This window comes from Rhipicephalus microplus, chromosome 3 (genome assembly GCF_043290135.1).
Source record: "Rhipicephalus microplus isolate Deutch F79 chromosome 3, USDA_Rmic, whole genome shotgun sequence".
NCBI lineage: Eukaryota > Metazoa > Arthropoda > Arachnida > Ixodida > Ixodidae > Rhipicephalus > Rhipicephalus microplus.
The window spans coordinates 173,668,845-173,691,727 of record NC_134702.1 but is presented as its reverse complement, the minus strand read 5'-3'; the positions used below and the strand labels follow the sequence as shown (position 1 = coordinate 173,691,727).

Below are 22,883 nucleotides of genomic sequence, written 5' to 3'. Positions count from 1 at the left end.
ATTGGCTGTGACAGCGCCTCCTCTATTTTTAGATGCCTGTCAGGAGGGGTGTCGCTGGCCCCGCGAGCCCTCTTCTGTTCCCCTCTCTCATTCACCTCATTTCGCCGCTGGTGGCTCTGCCAGCTGACACAAGGCTCAGCTGCTGAGCTCAGCCGCACATTCCATCTCCATGCTTATTGTGCTCATGTAGCGTGGTTCGCCGTGTCACTGCTCTCTGTTGACGGTTTCCCTGCTTCCCACCAATACCCCAGAGAACACTTTTTTCCCAGTGGAAGCCATACATAGGCTGGAAAAGGTTTTCACAAGGTCCAACCAATGGTTTCCCAAACCGGAAATTGTAACCCTTGCTTTGATTGGAAGCCACCTAGCTCGAGTTATGGCAGAAAAATGAGACTGCCAGGGCTGCATACCATTAGTTGAGAAACCGAAAAGAAACGCGCCTGTTGATAGATTGACCACAAGTAAGGACAAGGAAGGACTCGAGTATCTCACAAAAGAACTCGTAACACTATTAAAAAGTCTCGGCAATTGAATTTGTAAACATCGTTCTTGACTACGGGAAACAAATCGTAAGGCCACCGGAGACCAGTGTGGAGAAAACTGTAAACCTTTTGATAGACCTCCCTGTCCTGAAGTGCGAGAATGAAGACCGTGCCTACAGGAAAGAATTCATTGAAGTTCTCAGCAGGAAGTTCATCAAGCCACTCCTAAGTAATCATGCGATGGATATTACTGACAAGAACTTTGTAATCAAAATGTATGCTAAAAAGCCATTGTCGCGAAAAATTCTCCAATTGTAGTGTGGAGTGTTGTGTGTATTTTTTGTCACTGTAAATTTTTTGTGAAGAAAATATATGAAATCATTTGGTTGACTATACATATTTTTTGTCTATAACAAAGTAGAGAAATAGAGAGGCATTAGTTACGGGAAACTGCATGGAGGTTTGCCTCCAGCCACACACGTGCGTTGGGTGCTAGTACAGTATTCGTGATAATAAAGCGCCAGTTTTTAAAATTGGCATCTAGGTTGATTGCAATGTTAACTTTTGAAGGGCATCTTCAGCACCTAAAATGAAACATAAAGAAAATCGTGTGAGGAAAAATGGTAGGACATGCCTGTCCCAACTATTTTTTGAGCTCTTAGGTACTGCTGAAATAAAACATGTCTTAGCATTCTTCCAAAGCCTGATCACAACAACAACACTATTTCTTGCGTCAGGAGAGCAATAGCTTCGTTGTAGTTCCTCACGCTGTTTCTGAAGGCGCGAATGAAGCATGCCTTAGCAATCTCCCGAAGCATGATCACAACAACGACACTATTTCTTGCGTCAGGGGGGCAATAGCTTGGTTATAGTTCCTCACACTGTTTCCAAACGCACGCTACAACAAATCGCAGAATGACCACAATCGAATGCATGAAAGATATACACAGCTTCACAGGTGCAGTCTCATGCAATCCCAAAGTCGTAGTCGTAAAATCTGCTTGCGAGACACAAAATAACGTAGTTTCTGCTACTCGAGCACATTAACAGTATCCAGTAAAACCTGTGCGTTGTTCAAAAATTTCAAATCTATAACAGACACGGCCAGAGTATCACCGCACCTTCGTCCAGAACAGACGACAGGCCGGTGATAGTGTCGGCCGGTGGCACCACACCACGGAAGGATGCAAAGCGCGGCGTCCCGCGAGCTCTTATTGTTCGGCATATGAACTGACTGGCATCTAAAAATAGAGGAGGCGCTGGCTGAGAGCAATCCGATTTGTGACAAAATACCTTGAGCACTGAATCTCTACTAGTGAATTATCTTCTCACGCCCACCTAAAACTGAACACATTCTTCATAGCCCCTACTCGTTGTACCTCAACTTACATTTCTCGTTCGTGTACCCTTAAAGGAACACTAAAACACTTTAAAAAACGAGATTATGGTGTCATGATACGTAATTTCGTGCGCCGAACTCGAAAATCAAGAAGATAAGCCCATGCAAGTAACTTTATTTCGCCAAAAACAAGAACTGGTGCAACGGCCACCATCACGAGTCTCGCCGCGACTGTGATTGGTCGAAGCTCCATGACATCACTGTCAGGAAGGTGAGGTCAGCTGACTGCGCTCACCGGCAGTCAATCCCATGTTATCTGTTGAAATCGGGTAGTTGCTGTAAGTATGGCGAGCTGTGAAAGTCGAACCGAGTTATCTGTTCATTCGTAAATGTTCGAGCCGGTCGCCACTTTAAGGGCGACGACTGAAGCGGCACAGAAAAGCGAGTTCCAACCAGCCACCCTCACCCTTTTCGGAAACATACTGGCACGTATAACATGCATGCCAGTGCCTAATTTTGCTTTAGTAAAGTGTTACAAACGATACCATTATCGGTGGATATCAAATTCGATAAGAAACAGCAGCATCAGAACTCGCTTTTAGACGCATATTGGCACGGCCTGCGCTAGGCGTGAGCAGAAATATCAGCTGATCGTGGATTTCACAGGTCAGAGTGCAACATTGTTACTGCAGTCAGTATCTTATTTCGTAGAGGGTAAGGCGGACATGGTGCGTCGGTATGCTACCACGAGGATAAAAAACAAAACGAAACAGAGTCAGACGAGGGCCCACTCTTGCCACAGTGGTAATATGTGCTCTTACTGCTCTGAAATTTGCGCGATAATAGTTTGGCTCATATATTACAGTTCTGTTTTTTTTATATTAACATCGCTATATCTAAATTCTGCCCAGTACTATAGTGATGATGTGTTAAAATGCAAAGGGTATATGAGCTGCGCCAGAATCATGCAACTGTCGTGTAGAATAGCTTACTTGGATTATGCGTACTGATATTTTTGTACTAGTGTTTTCACAATACGTGCTCATGCACGCACTGCGTGCCAAGAGAGAAAGAAAAGGAGGGCGTCTACTGCCTCCAGCAGATTTGTGACCGCCATAGCGCGCTTCATCTCGTAAGTTTAAAGTTTTTTTAGGGGCGAAGCTCCTTAGGGCGTGGGCTGTGCGTCCCCTGTAGCCTGTATGTAGCCACCTCTAGTTTAGTTCTTGCAGTGTTCACTAGATGTCGGTACCGTCCCCTCTATGTAGCCACCTTTAGTTTAGTTCTCTCAGTGTTCACTAGATGGCGGTACCGTCTCCTGTATGTAGCCACCTTTCGTTTAGTTCTTGTAGTGTTTACTAGATGGTGGTACTTGTAGCTGATGATGAAAATATGCAAGATGTTATAAACTAGAAAGCGGTACTTGTAGTTGATGAAAGACGCGAGATCTTATAAAATAGGAATGATGTCACATATGGCGCGTGTCATTGGTTGAAGGCAATCGTTCGATTTAGTGCGGCGACGTACGCTAGGGGGAGCGTTGTAATAAAATCCGTTCGCTGTTGGCGCGCGCTCGGAGTCGCCGGATGGATAAGGCTGCACAGCGGAGAGAGCGCAAGGCGGCAGCAGCGCGCGCTCGCAGACAGAATCCCGATGTGCGAGCGCGCGAGGCAAGAGACATCGCAAGCCATCCATCGTCTAAGAACAAATAAAAGTTGATTTGTGTATATACACACACAGCGTTTCTCACGTCTTTACATGATGATCGACTGGGCGAATTACACGGAAGATTCACAGTTTACCGATGAATCCCTCCGGAGCTTCACCCATTCATCTTCATTCACCCCGTGAATATGCCGTAATTTTTTTTTAGTTGCAGCGGCCTATTTTGCAGCCATTATCTGATCCTGAGCCATTATCTTATCCCGAGGAAACTTGTGAAAAGCGACCTCATCGCCACCGCAAGTGCTGCGGCAGCCATATGCCGCGCAGTAACTCGGCATCGCGAGTCCACATCAACCTTGCATAAACACAACTAGTGAATGTCAGATGGCGAAAATCTCTAATTAGAAAAAGAGAACCGTGCAATGGCAAGAAATCCCAACGAACTGACAAAACTGATGCTTTGCCAGGCAGCAGATCGCAGCAGAAACACGGTCAACCGCCAAGAAAACAAGCTAAGCTGACTGAGCGACGTAGGCGGCCCGGCGTAAAGTTGCCCGCTGGGTGGTGGCTCGACCCCGACAGTGACGTCCCCTCGCCACGTCTCTATCTCTCTTGTGCTTCGCCCTGTGCGCGCGCATGCTGAAGGGGTGTTTTTTTGGCCCGAGTCTCCTAGGTTATAGCGCCGTTGTTTATTCGAACCTTGCAAAAATAGCTTCTGTAGATGTGTTGTAAGAAGTGTCGGATACTGAATTCAAAACCTAGTATCCCTTCAAAGGGACACTAAAGGCAACTATTAAGTCGATGTGGATTGTTGAAATAGGAGTTCAGAAACCTCGTAGTGCTACTTTAGTGCCAAGAAAGTGCTTTTTTTTTAAATGAAATCATGTTTTAGTGATCTGCACTGAGTTACTATCATTATTAGTATTATTTATTAGGTACCCACAGCGCCTGAGTCAGTGGCAAGAAAAGCACCAAAGGTAATGCATAGTGACGATGTCCAGATGATGGTTGTAGAGGCAATTGAATATGTCCGTCATGTTCTTGACCACGTTGTGGTTTTTGTGATAGAAGTTTTGGTCACCAGCAGCGTCAGTCAGGTAGAGGTTATGATTATTGGTGCGCCTGCTTAAGGCGACTTAGACGAGTTTATGCGGGTGCTGTTCACCACCTTCCCGTTGCTTCGCATCCACACATGGTTCTCTCTAGCGGTATGTGATGTGATTTTTGCACACAACTAATTATATATGATTAATAAAAAGTCAGCTTAGCCACAACAGCAAAGCAGTGAACGCGATAGCATGGAATAGGAAAGTGTATAGATATGTGCGGTTTAACGTCCCAAAACCACCATATGATTATGAGAGACGTCGTAGTGGAGGGCTCCGGAAATTTCTACTACTTGGGGTTCTTTAACATGCACCCAAATCTGAGCACACGAGCCTAAAACATTTCCGCCTCCAAGAAATCGGAAAGTCACGAACAGAATGCCAAGCAGATCGAAATGAGCCCCGCGTTTATCCTGCACAAATGAGGTAGAGATTGAGATAAAGACGCTTGTCTCAGTAACAACTGAGATAAGCGTTTCAGTTGTTACTTTGCTGTGTCTGAAAAGCGCGGCTTTTTTCGCCAACGAAGACTATGCAACGATTGAAGTGACCTTTGTGCGCCTGGTCTCTATAACAGAATCGTTCCAGTGAAAGCCCAACGCCAGCCAAGACGTATGATCCTACACACTGTGAGATAAGGGCGTGCGAGTGAGCGTCCACTCTCTTCCGCATCGCAAGGCAAAGTACGCGTGGGAATTGAGAGCACTCGTGGCCGCATCGTGACGGTGCGGCAACGCACACTCATTGCGCCATCTTGCTGGTAATGCTGCAAACATGATAGTCCTCCCCCCCCCCCCCGAGATGCCTGTGAACAGCGCCAAGGGGCAAATAATATAAATAGCTTGTTGTTTGAACGTTGAAGAAGTTGCTCATCAATGGCTCAGTGATTGACGCCTCGGATTCACGAGGCAGAGGTCCCCCGTTGGATTCCGTCCGCCGCAGTTTCTCCCTCAATTATTTTTTCTTTCTTGCATTTACATATATATAAATAGGTATACATATACGGTGAGTGACGCTGATGCCGACGGTAAAAACCAGTGAAGAGTGTTCATATAATTGCTATTGCAATAATAAAACAATCAAAATATTATTAACTTATTATCGTTATCTAAATTACCATTGCAAGGTGTGTGGAAATATATTTGCCATGGGCGCCGCCCTATCTAGTTACGTTACTGTGCAGCTCTCGGCCTATGGGTGTCGGCGGCCACACAAGAGTCATCGCTCAGCACGCTGGCAAATCTCAGTGACGTGGCCAAAGTGACTGAACTGCCGGCACTGGCTTGGCTAAAGTCTCACGTGGCGTACATGCAGCTGCAGGCTGTAGAGTGTGATGCAGTCAGGAGAGACAGGGCGTGCGAATTGGACCTTTACGGTGCTATCCACCCTGCATTACAGTCACTGGAGCGGTTGAGCCAATGCCTTCGAGTAGCTCAGCCTACGTCAGGTCGCTGTCCCACACCGTAGACGAAGCCCATACTCGATGTGTAGGCTTATGCCAAAAAAGCCAAGCAAAGAAATAGCTGAACCATAATTGATGCCAGGAGGAAACGCAAGCCGTCGCTTCCCATGCCACAGACAAGTGCCATGATTATTTTCTTCACTTCCAGGCGCGCACTCTCCGGTTTGCGCACCACCCAAATGAGGGCCCTACAGATCAATGACCGGCAGGTTCCCTGAAAGTAACAGCGATGCCTATGAGCTCCGAGATGGTCAGGATCTCTGATAAACGTCGCATCAGTGACCACCGACGTGGCACGCCGCCGTCGCTGGCCACTGATGAGATGAAATGCCACTGACGCGATCACGGACAATCATATTTCGTATTTGATGAACCATCTAAGGCTATCTAAGGCCTTCGCTTTAACAAGGCTGTTGTGTAGTAAGTAGCGTGGTCGGAAGTGTTCCTGTAATGTCGCAAGATGATGACGAAGTGCCAGAGACATCCAAAAACGAGAAAATCTGGCCTGATGACGTCAAGTTTGGCTAGCTCATTATAATCACGTGAATACAGTGAACGTAAAAAAACACAGCGGGCTCACAGAAATAGTAAGCACATTGATTTCTGTTTAACATTTCATTTTTCTTGGTCCAAATAGGCACAGATGATTGACATGTAGCGAGCTATAAGGTCCCAAAACCACCATATGATTATAAGAGACGCTGTAGAGCAGGGTTCCGTATATTTCGACCACCTGGGGTTTTTTAAAGTGCACCCAAATCTGAGCACACGGGCCTACAGCGTTTTTGCCTCTATAGAAAAAGCAGCCGCCACAACCAAGATTTGAGCCCACGAACTGCGGGTCAGCAGCCGAGTACCTTAGCCACCAGACCACCGTGGCTGGTTATATAGGCACAGATGAGGCAACTCGTAAAATGGCATCCAAACTTGAAATGAGAAATTACTTTTCCGGTGCGATGAGGAACTGACTCAATAGCGCATAGGCCCACACTATCAGTGTCGTGTTGAGAAACAGCCTACTTTTTAGAGGAGGAGGAGGCCTGCCACTGCTGAAGTCCCTGCCTTTTGCACGCGTGCCTGTTGATTCATCATCGCCGTGCTGTGGAGTCCCTCTTTCCACGCGCAATAAACTGCCTACAATGCGAGAAGTTTCAATTACGTTTTATTGGCCCCTACACTGTCTTGGACCAAACGTCTCCTTTGAATTATCGCGTGGCACCCGTTCTTCTACCGACCGACCGCCGCTACAGGGCAGCAGAAATAATCCACGTATCCCGCATGAAGCCTTTCATACGGCGTTCATCTTCGGCTTAAACTGCGGTCAGGATGACCGCTTTCACGTGGGGGGAGGGAAAGTTAGTGTAGGCATTCATTAACCACATCTACTCTCTTTACACATGTTCATCATCATGAGTGGTCGTCATCTTCATCTGCTGTGGGGACTTGGCTTGTCTGAGTTCTGTGCCTTGGGCGTGGTCGCTTCATCTGTCTTCTGGGCCTAATAAAGGTTGCCTTCACCGTTACATCGCAATATGTATATATATGCATACACACACACACACACACACACACACACACACACATATATATATATATATATATATATATATATATATATATATATATATATATATATATATATATATATATATATATATATATATATATTTACAATACTGCTACTCTCCTTCGAGAGCGTGGCCGTTGGGCAATACAGTAATTTTTCACACACAAAAAAAGGATGTAGACGTAAAAACATGCAAGCATAATAACAGGACATGAGGATCATATAACCATTGAGCACTACAGAAGTTAAACGTAAATATGTTATTAATACACAATGTATGCAATAATCACAAGATACAAAGCAAGCTATAGCCATTATACAGAGCTGAAACCATGCCGAAAGGCGATAGAAATAAAATACATGATTGAAGAAAGGAACTTATGTTAGCATTGGTATCGTGAGGGAAAACATAAATGGAACAGTCGTGACAGGAATAGCAAGCACTGAAAGCATACTTCAAAAATAGCTATACTACTGTGAAAGAAACATTGAAAAATGCGTTGCTTTAACTAATGAACAACAGATCTGGACCGGTGCGCCTGCATGCGTATAAACTGTTATGCGCACCCAGTTTTTTCTATCTGCAATAAATTCTGATAGCGATTGGGAGTTTGTGATAGTGGCGTCAAGTTGGTTCCATTCCGCTATCGCGCGCGGGAAGAATGAGTACCTAAACGTGTCGTTCCTACATTCGTATTCTGACGACGTGCGCGCATGTTTATTGCGAGTTTGCCGAGCCTGTGAAGATGAAAGGTATTTGGATGAATCTATCTTGTAGTTATTTTTGACTAGCTGGAAAAGGAATTTTAAGCGAGCGTGTTTCGCTCTTGTGGACAGCGTTTGTAAACCTGACTGAGTTAAAAGATGTGTTGGAGAATCTGTGCGTCTATATTTGTTGTAAATAAATCTTACAGCTTTCCTTTGTATTGCTTCTAGTTTGGTTATATTAGTCAGCGAATACGGAAACCAGACAGTGTTTCATATTCTAAAACTGGATCGTACGAATGATGTGTAAGCTAGCAGCTTCGTTGGCGTTGTTGAGAGCGCTAGAGTTCGTTTTAAGAAGAATAGTTTGCGTAGCACCTTCGAAGTTATATTAGCGATGTGTTTGTCCCATTTGAGATCAGAAGGCAGTGTAACTCCTAGATATTTATGTTCCTCAACTTTATTAAGAAGTGCGTTATTAATCGTGTATGGGAAGTTGGATGGTTTTGTTTTTCTGCTTACGGTCATTATCCCTGATTTTTGTGTGTTTATTTTCATCTGCCATTTAGAGCACCAATTAGCCACGACAGCTAGAGAATCATTAAGCATAATGTGATCGTTGTAATGATTAATTTCTCTATAGATCACACAGTCGTCCGCAAATAGCTTGATGTTGCAAGTGATGTTAGCAGTGATATCATTAATATAGAGCAAGAAAAGCAATGGCTCAAGTACCGAGCCTTGGGGAACGCCGGATGTTACTGCTACTGTGTTAGAAGACATCTGTTCATAGAGTACAAATTGTGACCTGTTAAATAAGAAAGCTTTTATCCAAGCGGAAAGTTCTCCTATTCCGAAAACATTTTCTACTTTAGCTATTAGTTTGCTGTGGCATACACAGTCAAAAGCCTTAGATAGGTCAAGTATAATTAAGTCAGTTTGACCACGGTTATTAACTGTAATGGCAAGGTCGTGAACTAGTTCAGTAAGTTGAGTTACCGTCGATAAACCACTTCGAAAACCACGTTGGTTAGGGGAGAAAAAATTTATGTGCTCTAGAAATACTGTCCTGTGTTTTAAGATAATGTGTTCGAGTAGTTTACATGATGTGCTGGTCAATGAAATATGTCTGAAATTTGAAAATTGTGCTGCGTCTCCTCCTTTATGGATCGGTATCACCTTTGCAATCTTCCAGTCGTTAGGTAGTTGTGAAGTCGTGAGTGATTTTCGAAAAATGAGACCAAGATATTTGCTACACCATTCTGCATATCTTTTCAGGAAACTGTTCGGTATATCGTCTGGTCGACTACTTTTTTTGGTGTCGAGCTTAAGTAGCAGGTTGAAAATCCCAGCATCAGCGATGTCTAATTGGCCGACTTTCGTACGATGTTGCTCTTCTATTGGCGGAATAACGTTATCATCAACGGTAAACACCGATGGAAAAAATCATTATATACGTTAGCCTTAACAGTTTTTTCTTCTGGAAGGAAATGCGATGCCGTTGTTTTAGTGTCGCGAAAGTGATTCCAGAACCTGCAGGGATTATTTAGAAGGAACGTAGGTAGTGTCTCGTCAAAATAGCGTTGTTTAGCAAGTTTAGCTTTGTGCTTAAATTCCGCGATAGCATCCGGTAGCTTTCGAATTCTGGATTCTCCCCCGCCTTATGTTTTTATTGCTCTACGTAACCTTTTCAAACGTCACTTCGCCTGAATAACTTCGCGCGTGATCCATGGATTATTTTTTGGCGGGCGTTTGACTTTTGTAGGTATGTAGTGAGCGATACAAAAACGTACGACAGATTTGAAGTGAAGCCAAAGGGAATCGACATCTACTGATGTATTCAACCCCATTTCTGAGAAATACAGGAATTCATGAGCGAGATGAGTTAGTATGCTATCGTCATCAGCGTTTTCGAAGTTTGTTACAACGGATACAGAAGAATGAGTGGTCATGGTGCCACCAAGAGGAACTACACCCACTGGTACGTCGTGGTCAGATATTCTGCGGGTTACATCAATTCTTATGCGGTTTATGTCAAAATGGTCGCTGAAAAATATTAGATCAAGTATGTTCTCAGTTACTCCCTGCGAGCGAGTAGGCTGCGAAACGACCTGATGAAGACTGAAGATTAGCATGAGGTCAAATAACACATCCGAAGCTGATGACGTATAGCACATACTACCCCAGTTAATGTCTGGAAGATTGAAATCACCCATGAGTACAACACGTGAACCGTAAGCATGACGTTGCATGTAATCATGAATTGCACTGATAGAATCGTCACCCGAGTTTGGGCTTCGATAAACACAACCTAACAACATGCTGGTACCGTCACAAAGTAGTTTACAAAAAACCGCTTCAGCATTTTGTACCTCTGGAAGGGCACCGAAAGAGAGGCCTTTTCTTATCAATATTGCCACCCCACCACCACGTGTGGGGCGATCTTTTCGGATCACGGAATAGTTGGGTGGTGTAAATTCATGATCTAAAACATCAGGCGTGAGCCACGTTTCTGTGACGGCTGCTAAGTGAGGCTCATAATCGATGATCAAATTTTGAAGAGGTTCAGGCTTATTAATTACGCTTCTAGCATTCACTGTGAGAAGTGTTAGTTCGCCTATTTTGCAGCACGACGAGTAGTGGCTCCCAGTTTTGTTTGGTCGCCGGGTACGTTCGTCGTTCTCGTTACACGTGCTGTTTCTGAGGCAGCTTCCGCGTGTTTTTTCTTAAGCGGAACCTTGTCATCCTTTTCGTTGCTCCAGACATAGGCATGATTATTAATATACAGCTTGTCAAAAACTAAGGAAACCTTTTCGTTATTTTCTCGATTTGCCTTCGCACTATTCCAAAGTTTTCTCCGAATTTCACGTACTCGTTTCGGAAAGTCTTCTCCGATAGATAGGCTTGTGCCACGAAGTTTATGTCCCCGTTTCAATATTGAAAATTTCTCTCTTGAGTCTAGCAGCTTGAGAATTACGGGCCTAGTTTTGTTTGGTTGGGCTCTACCGATGCGATGTTCAATTGCTGCAGGTTTTAATTCTAGGGTGTCTTCAATTATGCTTTTGTTCACTGCACATTCAAGTGTCAAGGGAGTCTCGCCTTCTACCTCAAATTTTCGTTTTTCCCGCGCACAATCTGTGAGTGGAACAATTTACCGTTTGCCGCCCTGCTGTCGACAGATTCTATTGACACACATGTTTTCCTGAGGATGTAAAAATGTTTTGCAGTTTTTTTTTATCCACTAATCCTTTTTGTTGATTGCTTACTTTCAGTGCCATGTTGTTTCCCTTTGCGATTCACGCAAATGCGATTCTCGCAATCCCACTTAAATCATTATTGTTATGATAAGCTTGGTTGCATTATTGTTGTATGTGTGTGATGATTGGATTATTGTATGCTGTGTGATGCTTGGCTTGATTGCCTTACTGCCTGTACCATTCCTCCTTGGGCTCCATGCCTGCAGTATCTTGTAAATAAATAAATAAATAAATAAATAAATAAATAAATAAATAAATAAATAAATAAATAAATAAATAAATAAATAAATAAATAAATGGGTTGTGGTTCTGCATTGAGGGACATGAACTTTTTGTGGATGATCCATTCTGGGTGATTATGAATGAGGGAGATTTAACGAAATGTTCGCGAAGGCTATTGTTATGATAATAAAGCTTATGAAAGAAGCTTAGTCGGGCTATTTTACGCCGAATGGCGAGTTCAGGAAGGTTGAGCTGAGATTTCATTAGTGTGACACTGGCCGTGTGGGTATAATTGGACAAGATAAAGCGAACTGAACGATTCCGGACTGCTTCCAATTCATGTGTTAGTGAAGTGCCACCAGGATGCCAGATAGATGATGCGTATTCAAGCGATGGACAAATGTAGGTACTGTAAAGAAGCTTCTTAAGGGATGAAGGTGCCATGTAAAAGTTTCTGCGAAAATACCCGAGTTTATGGTCAGCTTTGGCAATGATGTACTTCAGATGATGGTTCCATCTCAGGTTATTTGAAATATGAACACCTCGATATTTGTAAGATGAAACAGCCTCAAGGTAGGTATCGCTCAGATGATATTGTGGACAAACAAGTGAAGTGTGGCACACACGCATTGCTTTGCATTTAGAAAAGTTCAGTTCCATGTTCCATAATTGGCACCAGGTAAATATGTTATTTAGATCCGCCTGAAGCGAGGTAGCATCGTCTTCGTTACTTTTTTTCGATAAAGCACGCAATCATCAGCGAATAGGCATACCTTTGATGAGACGTTAGTTGGCAAGTCATTCATGAAAATTAAGAACAGCAAGGGTCACAACACAGAGCCTTGGGGAACGCCCGAGAGCACCGGTTGTATGAGGGAGCAAACATTGTTAGCAGAAACAAATTGTGTTCGGTTAGAAAGAAAGGCTCGAATCCAGTTAAGCACGTTAGGATCTAGATTTCAATGTTTCAGCTTAAGAAGTATTAGCTCATGACTAACCTTATCAAATGCCTTCGAATAATCTAAAAAGAGACAGTCAATGGTAAATCCAAAGTCCAGCAGGACATGCAGGTCGTTAGTAAAGACTAAGAGCTGCGTGTCACAGGAGTTTTTTACAAAATCCATGCTGGGAGGGTGTGAAAAACTGGTTAGACTCGAGAAAGTTAACAAGGTGAGTGAAAATGATATGCTCTTGCACGGGACAGATGTGAGCGATATCGGATGAAAATTTATTGGATTGTGTGTCACCCCTGATTTGCGAACTGGCACTATCTTACCAACCAGCCAGTCGTCTGGAAGGCTAGAGTGCTACAAGGACTGTGAAAAAATGCATGAGAGGATAATAGAGTAATATTCAACGGTAGTTTTCAGGAATTTAGTATTGATTCCATCAACTCTACATGATGACAAGGTTTTAAGTTTTTTAGTGACCGCACGAATACCTTTGGAGGTAACGAAAATTGTGTCCATGGGTAGGTAATGGGATGAAGGCAAAGTGATTTGGTTGTTGTATGTCACCTGGTGTGAGAAAGCTTTTATGAATGTGTCGTTTAGTAGAGATGTGCATTCTACATCGGGCACGGGATGCCCATCAGCCGTCAGCAAGGCTATAGCGAGATTCTCGCTGCCACGCACGAAATTCCAAAACTGTCTAGGGTTATTTTTCAGCATAGTTAGCAGAATTTCATTGAAAAGGGAAAACTTTGCATGTTTTAGTGCAAATAAATAAGTTGCAGCAGCAGATTTGTAAGTTGACCAACGTTGATCAGACGGGGATTTGGTAGCAGCACGATGAAACCTTTTCTTACGGTTAGAAAGACGGTTAACGTATCTGTTGTACCATGGAGCACCAGTATTACGGAAGACTTTTTTGATGGGGATATATTTAAGAGTTAGCTCGGATACTTTAGCCTTGAATAGGTCCCAGTTGCTCTGCACCAATCTTTCGGTGTAGTAGGGTAAGAACTTATCTCAAAAAGTGCCCAAATCAATGTTTATTGAGTTAAAGTCAGCCCTTTTGTAATTGCGTATTGTTTTAAGCTGTTTACGCATGCGTGAGAATGACAGTAAGATATGCGCTTGAATAATTTTGTGATCACTTATACCAGGAACATTGGTCACCGAAGATACGATATCTGGTTCTGATGTCAAAATAAGGTCGAGAATGGATGACGTAGTATTCGTAACGCGAGTTGGAAAATTAACAAGTTGCATAAGACCAAAATCAGAACACATGCGAATAAAATTCTGTGCTTCAGCTTAGTTAGGCAACGAATATAAGTAAGAATTAGACGACACAATATTAGCAAAATTGAAATCGCCGAGTAGAATTACATCTGCGCGGGGAAACCAAATTTTCAGGTGACTCAGCCAATCAAGCAAGCCGTCGCAAAAACTTGAACAACCGGATGGTTGGCGGTAACATACGCCAATGACAACTTTTTTTAAAAGCCACGGTGAGGATATACCAAGTTGCCTCTGATACCGAGCCCATTGCAACAGCACAGTTTTCAATTCTCTCATTCAGTAGAAGGAGAACACCACCACCACCACATCTATCACGTCTGTCACAACGAGATATATTTTGTATTTTTTTTTCGCAGCACAGCAATTCTTCGTTCCGAATTTTGTCGGAAAGCCAGTTTCAGTTAACGCAATAATATCGGCATTACAATCATTAACTGCTGCACAAATTTCATCCTTCTTGGACAGTAGGCCGCGAACGTTGGTAGAAAGCATGATCGAATGGCAGAAAGCATGAACACTGCACCTACAGTGTTCGAGAATCTTCGGGACTGTAGTAGATCATTTTGCTAATATTACGCCCGCTTCGTAAACACAAAAAATAATTCTGGAATCTACGCCGCCACTAGCGTAGACGCTAGAATATTCAATGACAATCAATCAATCAATCAATCAATCAATCAAAGAACTTTATTTTCACCAAGAAACATCTATAGTAAAGGAAAAGGTCAAGCTGTCATTTGACAGCTTGACAAAACCCCAACCACCCATCGGTGGTGAAACGAGGGGGTACAGAACTTGATCTCAGAGAAGATAAAAAAGGAAAAAAAGAAAAAAAGGTACACAAAGAAAAATGTTCAACACTTCAAGTATGTGTTACAATGTAGAATGCGAAAATCTATACAAATATGCATGCACATATTATAGATATGTGTAGAGTATAGAAAAAGTAAATGAGAAAGGAAGTAATCTGACTTTCCTTTTACGTGGCCACAAGTTCAGCCCAAATAAACTGTTTATTATTCGGCCTGCACTCTGCTCTCTTTGTCCACATCACGACCCCGAGACAATAGGAGAAGGGCCACTCTCCTTCGTTGGTGCAGATCTGCTCAATAAGGTGGCCCTTTCATTTAAAAGAATGCTTGCATTGAACACATAAGAAATGGCTTCCTGTGTGAGTATACATGTCCATAATGAGTTCGCATTTTATTGAACATGAAGCATTGCAGTGAGCACAGGGAAATGGACCCTCTCCTGTGTGCAAGCAGATGTGTCTCACGAGGCCCTCCCAAATAAGTTCCCATTACAAAGACAGGAACAGGGCGGCTATTGAGTGTGCATGCGGATGTGTCTTACAAGCTGGGTTTTTCACACAAAGGACGCATCGCAGTGGACGCAAGAAAATGGACGCTCTCCTGTGTGTTTTCGCGTGGGTCTCACAAGGTTTTTTTTTTCTCTGCAAAGGTTGCATTGTAGTGAACACAGGAAAATGGACGCTCTCCAGTGTGCTTTCGCATGTGTCTTCTGAGGTTGCTTTTGTTTGAAAAACACGCATTACAGTGGACACAGGAATATGGACGCTCCCCTGCGTGCTGTCGCACGTGTAATACGAGAGTGCTTTTCACTACAAAAGACCCATTGCAGTGAATACAGGAAAATGGACGCTCTCCTGTGTGCTTTCGCATGTGTCTTATGAGGTGGCTTTTCCGCACAAAGGCCACATCGCAATGGACGCAAGAAAATGGACGCTCTCCTGTGTGCTTTCGCATGTGTGTTACGAGGTTGCTTTTGTCTGAAAAACTTGCATCGCAGTGGACGCAAGAAAATGGACGCTCTCCTGTGTGCTTTCGCATGTGTGTTACGAGGTTGCTTTTGTCTGAAAAACTTGCATCGCAGTGGACGCAAGAAAATGGACGCTCTCCTGTGTGCTTTCGCATGTGTGTTACGAGGTTGCTTTTGTCTGAAAAACTTGCATCGCAGTGGACGCAAGAAAATGGACGCTCTCCTGTGTGCTTTCGCATGTGTGTTACGAGGTTGCTTTTGTCTGAAAAACTTGCATCGCAGTGGACGCAAGAAAATGGACGCTCTCCTGTGTGCTTTCGCATGTGTGTTACGAGGTTGCTTTTGTCTGAAAAACTTGCATCGCAGTGGACGCAAGAAAATGGACGCTCTCCTGTGTGCTTTCGCATGTGTGTTACGAGGTTGCTTTTGTCTGAAAAACTTGCATCGCAGTGGACGCAAGAAAATGGACGCTCTCCTGTGTGCTTTCGCATGTGTGTTACGAGGTTGCTTTTGTCTGAAAAACTTGCATCGCAGTGGACGCAAGAAAATGGACGCTCTCCTGTGTGCTTTCGCATGTGTGTTACGAGGTTGATTTTGTCTGAAAAACTTGCATCGCAGTGGACGCAAGAAAATGGACGCTCTCCTGTGTGCTTTCGCATGTGTGTTACGAGGTTGCTTTTGTCTGAAAAACTTGCATCGCAGTGGACGCAAGAAAATGGACGCTCTCCTGTGTGCTTTCGCATGTGTGTTACGAGGTTGCTTTTGTCTGAAAAACTTGCATCGCAGTGGACGCAAGAAAATGGACGCTCTCCTGTGTGCTTTCGCATGTGTGTTACGAGGTTGCTTTTGTCTGAAAAACTTGCATCGCAGTGGACGCAAGAAAATGGACGCTCTCCTGTGTGCTTTCGCATGTGTGTTACGAGGTTGCTTTTGTCTGAAAAACTTGCATCGCAGTGGACGCAAGAAAATGGACGCTCTCCTGTGTGCTTTCGCATGTGTGTTACGAGGTTGCTTTTGTCTGAAAAACTTGCATCGCAGTGGACGCAAGAAAATGGACGCTCTCCTGTGTGCTTTCGCATGTGTGTTACGAGGTTGCTTTTGTCTGAAAAACTTGCATCGCAGTGGACGCAAGAAAATGGACGCTCTCCTGTGTGCTTTCGCATGTGTGTTACGAGGTTGCTTTTGTCTGAAAAACTTGCATCGCAGTGGACGCAAGAAAATGGACGCTCTCCTGTGTGCTTTCGCATGTGTGTTACGAGGTTGCTTTTGTCTGAAAAACACGCATAACAGTGTACACAGGAAAATGGACGCTCTCCTGTGTGCTTTCGCATATGTTTTATGCGGACGCTTTTCTCTGCAAAAGATGCATGGCAGTGGACACAAGAAAATTGACTCTCTCCAGTGTGCTTTCGCATGTGCCTTGTGAGGTGGCTTTTCACTGCAAACGATGCGTTGCAGTGGATACAGGAGAATGGACGGTCGCCTGTATGAGTGCCCACGTGCTCAGTGAGGTGGCCTTTCATCGAAAAGGAAGCATTGCAGTGGGCACAAGAAAAGGGTCGATCCCCTTTATGGGTGTACAAGTGAGACCCAAGCTTGGACTTGCAAATGAATGCAGCTGGACAAAAGTGACACTGGAAGGGGGGCTTGCCCTTGTGTTTCCGAATGTGAGTAACCATAGTTGACTTGTCCAGGGTCACGTAGGAGCACTGCTGGCAGGAATGAAGACTGCTTCGTACAGATGCCAGTCAAGAAGACCGCTCCAAGGAGACACAGGATAAGGAGCCTGAAAAGCCATTGAGAGCCCACAAAGGCATTGCAAATTGTAATTCACATACTACATGGAACTGTACTACAGCAGCAGGCAATACAGATGGGCAGCTGTGCATTCAAAATATATTGATGTTCACACCTCATCTCACACATACCAAGGCTACTGTTATGGCAACAGGGCACGGACAAAGCAAAGGTTATGAAAGTTTCCATCTTGCTGCACCTAAATTATATGGTCAACACATGCAAACACCAGTTGCCAAAAACTAGAATAAAATTTAGTTCCAATTCCATTGCTATGTATATCGTAAATGTCGAAAGTGTCTGAATGTGTACGAATAAAAACTAGCCCATCAAACTGCTTACTGTAGTTCTGTTTGCAGAGAAGTGTTCAAAAAACACTGCGCAGAAATCACCACTTCCTATCAAAACATATCAAGCATAATAAAAAATATGAGTGAATTGTGCTTATGTGGTGCAGTGTGTAAAAGCAAAAAAAAACATATTTATGCACTACTGCCGCAACCACTGTTTATAAACTACTGTCAAAGTTTCCACATTTTCCACTAACGCCTTTGTACACTTTCAATGAGAGCCCAATGATAAGCAGGGAACACAGTCATTCACAAATATATAGTTACATCTTGCAGTATCAAAGCAAGCTACCCCTACTTAACATTGCGGCAACTTATCTGCATAACTATTTTCCTCACCATGGACAGATATGTAAAAACAACAGGATGCATTATTAAATGTTTTGTCTGACCCATGAGACAATCGTAAACATAATGTGTGTGCTGCAGCCAAAGCAACGACAAGTGGACTTGTCGTTTTCAAGGCTTGTTGTCAAAAAGTCGACTGCAACACCCACACCATGTTTACAAATTTTTAACCACAAGTTTCTATCTTACCCTTTTTGCTCTTCATTGGTCTTCTAGTCGAAACCATTAATTTGTACTACAAGCAAAATTTTTTTATCTAAACAATTTAAATGTAAAAACTGCAATAAATTTATTACTTTCAAAATTTCGATTTGATTATAGACAGACACTGAAAAAATAGACTAGTAAATCTCGTATGTTTCGATTCCGGCAATCTGGAGTAGCAGTCTAGACATGGTCGCATAACAATCACAAGTTTGAGTTCGTAATGCATTAGGCTGCCACTTACACTGTAAAATGGTAGATAAGTTTTAAGAAGCATCTACTACAAAGCCTGTATTGCAATATCCAGAGGATGTACTTCTTGGACAGTAACCGATAGTAATGAATAGTGAAATAAAAATTTCTTGAGTATATACACGGGAAAATACAAACAGGAACACTTGAATTACGGAGCAAGTATAGAATGGAAAAGCTGTGGTAGTGTGATGCAGCGGCATATGGGACACAAAATCATGATGTTTGATGTTTTGTGGCACAAGGGCCATTTCACGGCCAAAGAGCGCCAGTTCATCTTACTAAAAATATGGACGATGATTGTGATTAGTGGCTGTATAAGAGCCATAAAATTCCTCGCAGTAAGGCGGGTAAAAACATACAAGTAATAAAATTATGACCATGCCGTGAAAGGTGTGTGTGGTGTGAATAGGTGACAAAAGTTGGTGATAATGAAAACGATGGTGGACATGTATGGCATAAGCAAAACTGCCTCCCTCGTTCATACCCTTGTGTCCAAGGGCCGTGAGGCAAGTGCTTTGTTGTGTAGTCACTGCAGTAAAAACCTCTCTGGAGGGGTCGTGCTACGGAATGCCCGAGTCTATGATATGAACACTATGAATTTCTTTTAAAAACGCTAACAATGATTTATGACTGAAAAGTGGTTCCCTACCGACGAACATTGCAGGGTGTAAAGGTATAAGTTGTCGGTAGGGTAATGGGAAGTGTTGTTTTCATAGAGTTTCTAACTGTTTGCACTGGATTAACATGTAAAGAACTGTTAATGCTTCACCACATCTGTCACACAATGGTGGATCATCACCGGACAAAAGATATGTGTAGGTCGTGTATGTGTGTCCTATCCTGAGCCTCGTTAGTATTACCTCTGTATGACGCGATTTTGATACTGGCAGCCAATGGCCAAGGTGTGGCTTAATAACGTGTAGTTTGTTGTGTGTGTCTATCCCACTTGCTCTGCCAGTAGTCCCTGAGGTTTCGTATGAGAGAGGGCTTAAGATCAAGCGCAGGGATTGATATTGGTGTAGTGGAAGTGCTTTCGTGGACGGATGCAGCAAGCTGATCCGCCCTCACGTTGCCTTGGATCTCACGGTGCCCTGGCACCCAGCACACTACAACATGTTGTTTGAGTGTGCAGAGTATGCATAAAATGGAGTAAAGTGAGACGAGGACAGGGTTTTTTTTCTTTTTAAAGAGTGTGCAGAGCCGTTACCAGGAGTCCGTATAAATATTATTGCTTTTTGTATTTGTAATTGCTTGATGTGTTTGGCCGCCACAAGTATTGCATAAGCTTCCGCTGTGAATATACTTGTGCCTGGATGTAGAGGGCCAGCATCCGAAAAGGATGGGTCGACAGCAGTGTAGGACACAGAGGAGTTAGACTTGGAGGCATCTGTAAAGAACTCAGGACGTGTGTGTGTTGAAGTTCCAGGAAGTATGTTCGGATATGGGCAATAGGCGCATGTTTTGTAACTTCTAGAAAAGACACATTGCAGTCTATAATCTGCCACTGCCACGGTGGCGGGTATGCTACAGGAGCCACTAAAATGTGTTCAAGTGACACTCCAGTTCCCTCAGCTAGACCCTTCAGGCGAACTGAGAAGGGCTGCCTCATCGAAGGCCTGTTTTGAAACAGAATGGAGCTCGACAAATCCTTAATAGTAGAATATGCGGGGTGCTTCTTGTCTGCTTTCACCTTAAAGAAATATACAAAGGACATGTAAGTTCTCTGCAGATGAAGCGACCACTCATTTGACTTAACGTAAAGGCTTTCTACGAAGCTGGTGCGAAAAGCACTTGTAGACAGGCGGATGCCCAAATGGTGCACAGGGTCCAGCATCTTCAAAGCACTTCGAGTCGCAGACTGATAAACAACGGCCCCATAATCTAAGTGGGTGCGAATGAGGCTTCTATACAGATTAATGAGGCATTGCCTGTCACTACCCCACATAGTACGTGACAACACTTTTAAAACATTCATGGCTTTTTAACATTTAGTTCTTAAATACTTGATGTGCGGTACGAAGGTCAACTTGTTGTCCAAGAATAAGCCTAAGAATTTATGTTCTGCATTAACAGACAGACGTTGACCGTTCCAGTCAATCTCGGGCTCTGAGTGCATGCCTCTCTTTCGGGAGAACAAGACACACGTGCTTTTTTGTGGGTTCAGTCGGAATTCGTTTTCTTCTGCCCATTTGGAGGCCTTGTTTAAACCTAACTGAACCTGCCGCTCACACATTGCCAAATTGCAAGATCTAAAGCCAAGCTGGACGTCATCGACATATGTACAATAAAACATATTGCGAGGAATGGACAAGCGCAAGGAATTCATTTTGATGAGAAAAAGTGTGCAGCTAAGTCCACCACCTTGCGGCAAACCTGTTTCCTGGACAAATGTTTGGGAAAAGAATGCTGCCCACTCTGACACGGAATGCCCGGTTTAACAGGTAACTTTCGATTATGTGAAACATTCTTCCGTGCACGCCAAGGTGGGATAGGTCTCTTGGAATTCGAAAGCGCCATGTTGTGTCATAAGCCTTTTCGATATCGAGGAACACAGAGAGAAAATATTGTTTATGGACGAAAGCGTCTCTGATCTGTGCCTCGATACGAACAAGGTAATCTGTGGTGGATCTATATACTCTCTCGAAACCCGCATTGAAATGGGTCTAGCAAATTGTTTGTTTCAAGGAAATGTACAAGTCGGCAGTTTATCATTTTTTCGAAGACTTTGCACAAGCAGCTTGTAAGTGCAATAGGCCTATCACTCGAAGCTGAGGAAGGGTCCTTGCCCTCTTTTAAGATGGGAATAATAATAGCCTCTTTCCAGGAGGTAGGGATAGTGCCAGAAAACCAGATGGCATTGTACAAACAAAGTAAGGTTTTTCGCGTTTCGATTGGTAGGTTTTTTTTAACATTTCATACACCACACGGTCAGAACCTGGGGCAGAAGTACTGCAAGAGTTTAGAGATGTTCGGAGCTTAGCTAGACTGAAAGCTTTGTTATATGCCTCGTATCTAGTGAATTTGTGTTCGAATTTCTGCTTTTCTATTCTTGTTCTGTATTTTTGGAAAGTGTCATTATAGTGGGACGAGCTGGACACCCATTTGAAGTGTGCACCGAGGAAGTTTGCCTGATCTTCCAAGGTATCCCCTTCAGTGTTTACGAGTGGAAGTGTGTGTACTTGTTTTCCTGCTATGCTACCGACCATGTTCGAGACTTTAGCCTCCTGTGTGTATGAATTGATCCCCGACAAAAACTTCTGCCAGCTTTCTCTTCTGGCCTGCCGACGCGTTCTCCTGCCTTGAGACTTTTTTTTTTTTTGAAGGTGTTAAGATTTTCGGCTGTCGGTGAGTTTCGAAGACACCTTCATGCTCTGTTTTGCTGTTTGCGCGCGTTTCGGCATTCAGAGTTCCACCATGGCACACGCCGGTTTCCAGGGTGTCCATTTGTTGTGGGATGCATTTTGTTGCAGCATCAATCAAAAACGCTGCGAAGTAGTTGACAGCAACATCAATATTCAAAGTACATACGTCACTCCAACATAGACGAGCGATGGTATAAAATTGTTCCCTGTCGGCTCTGTTTATGAGCCATTTGGGAACATGTGGTGGACACTCAGTTGCTGTAGTTGTGCTCAAAACTACGGGGAAGTGGTCACTTCTGTACAGATTACTGAGGACTTTCCACTGGAGTAGAGGCACTAGAGATATGCTTAGGTCGATGGAGAAGTAGGTGTTAATAGCGAGATTATAATAGGTTGGTTCTTTTCCATTTAGGAGACACGCGCTCGACGAGAGAAGGAACTGTTCAATCAGTCGACCTCACGCGTCGCACCGAGAATCACCCCATAGCCTGCTATGCGCATTAAAGTCTCCAAGGAGAACATAGGGCTCCGGAAGTTTATCGATTAAAAAGTGTAAATCACGTTTTTGCAGCTGATAGCTAGGAGGAATGTAAATAGTGCAGATTGTAATCAGTTTATCAAAAAGAACCGCTCGAACAGCCACTGCCTCAAGAGATGTTTGGAGTTGTAAGTGTGTGCATGCAATTTCTTGATTCATTATGATGGCAACACCTCCGGATGATGTCATGTCACCACGGTCC

The 22,883-nt window shown here is 43.6% G+C and overlaps 2 protein-coding genes across 3 annotated transcripts in view; one reads left to right on the top strand and one right to left on the bottom strand.

Annotated features, from left to right (window-relative positions):
• LOC119162311 (uncharacterized) overlaps window positions 1-22,883 on the top strand; it is a 511,092-nt gene that overhangs the window by 147,462 nt on the left and 340,747 nt on the right. The gene's annotated exons all lie outside the window — the stretch shown is intronic.
• Window positions 14,718-22,883, bottom strand: part of LOC142802714 (uncharacterized) — a 44,269-nt gene continuing 36,103 nt past the window's right edge. The window contains exon 2 of the mRNA XM_075887717.1: window positions 14,718-17,613. Coding sequence (XP_075743832.1) covers window positions 15,482-17,506 — 2,025 coding nt within the window. The 5' untranslated portion in view covers window positions 17,507-17,613 and the 3' untranslated portion in view covers window positions 14,718-15,481. The remainder of the gene's footprint in view (window positions 17,614-22,883) is intronic.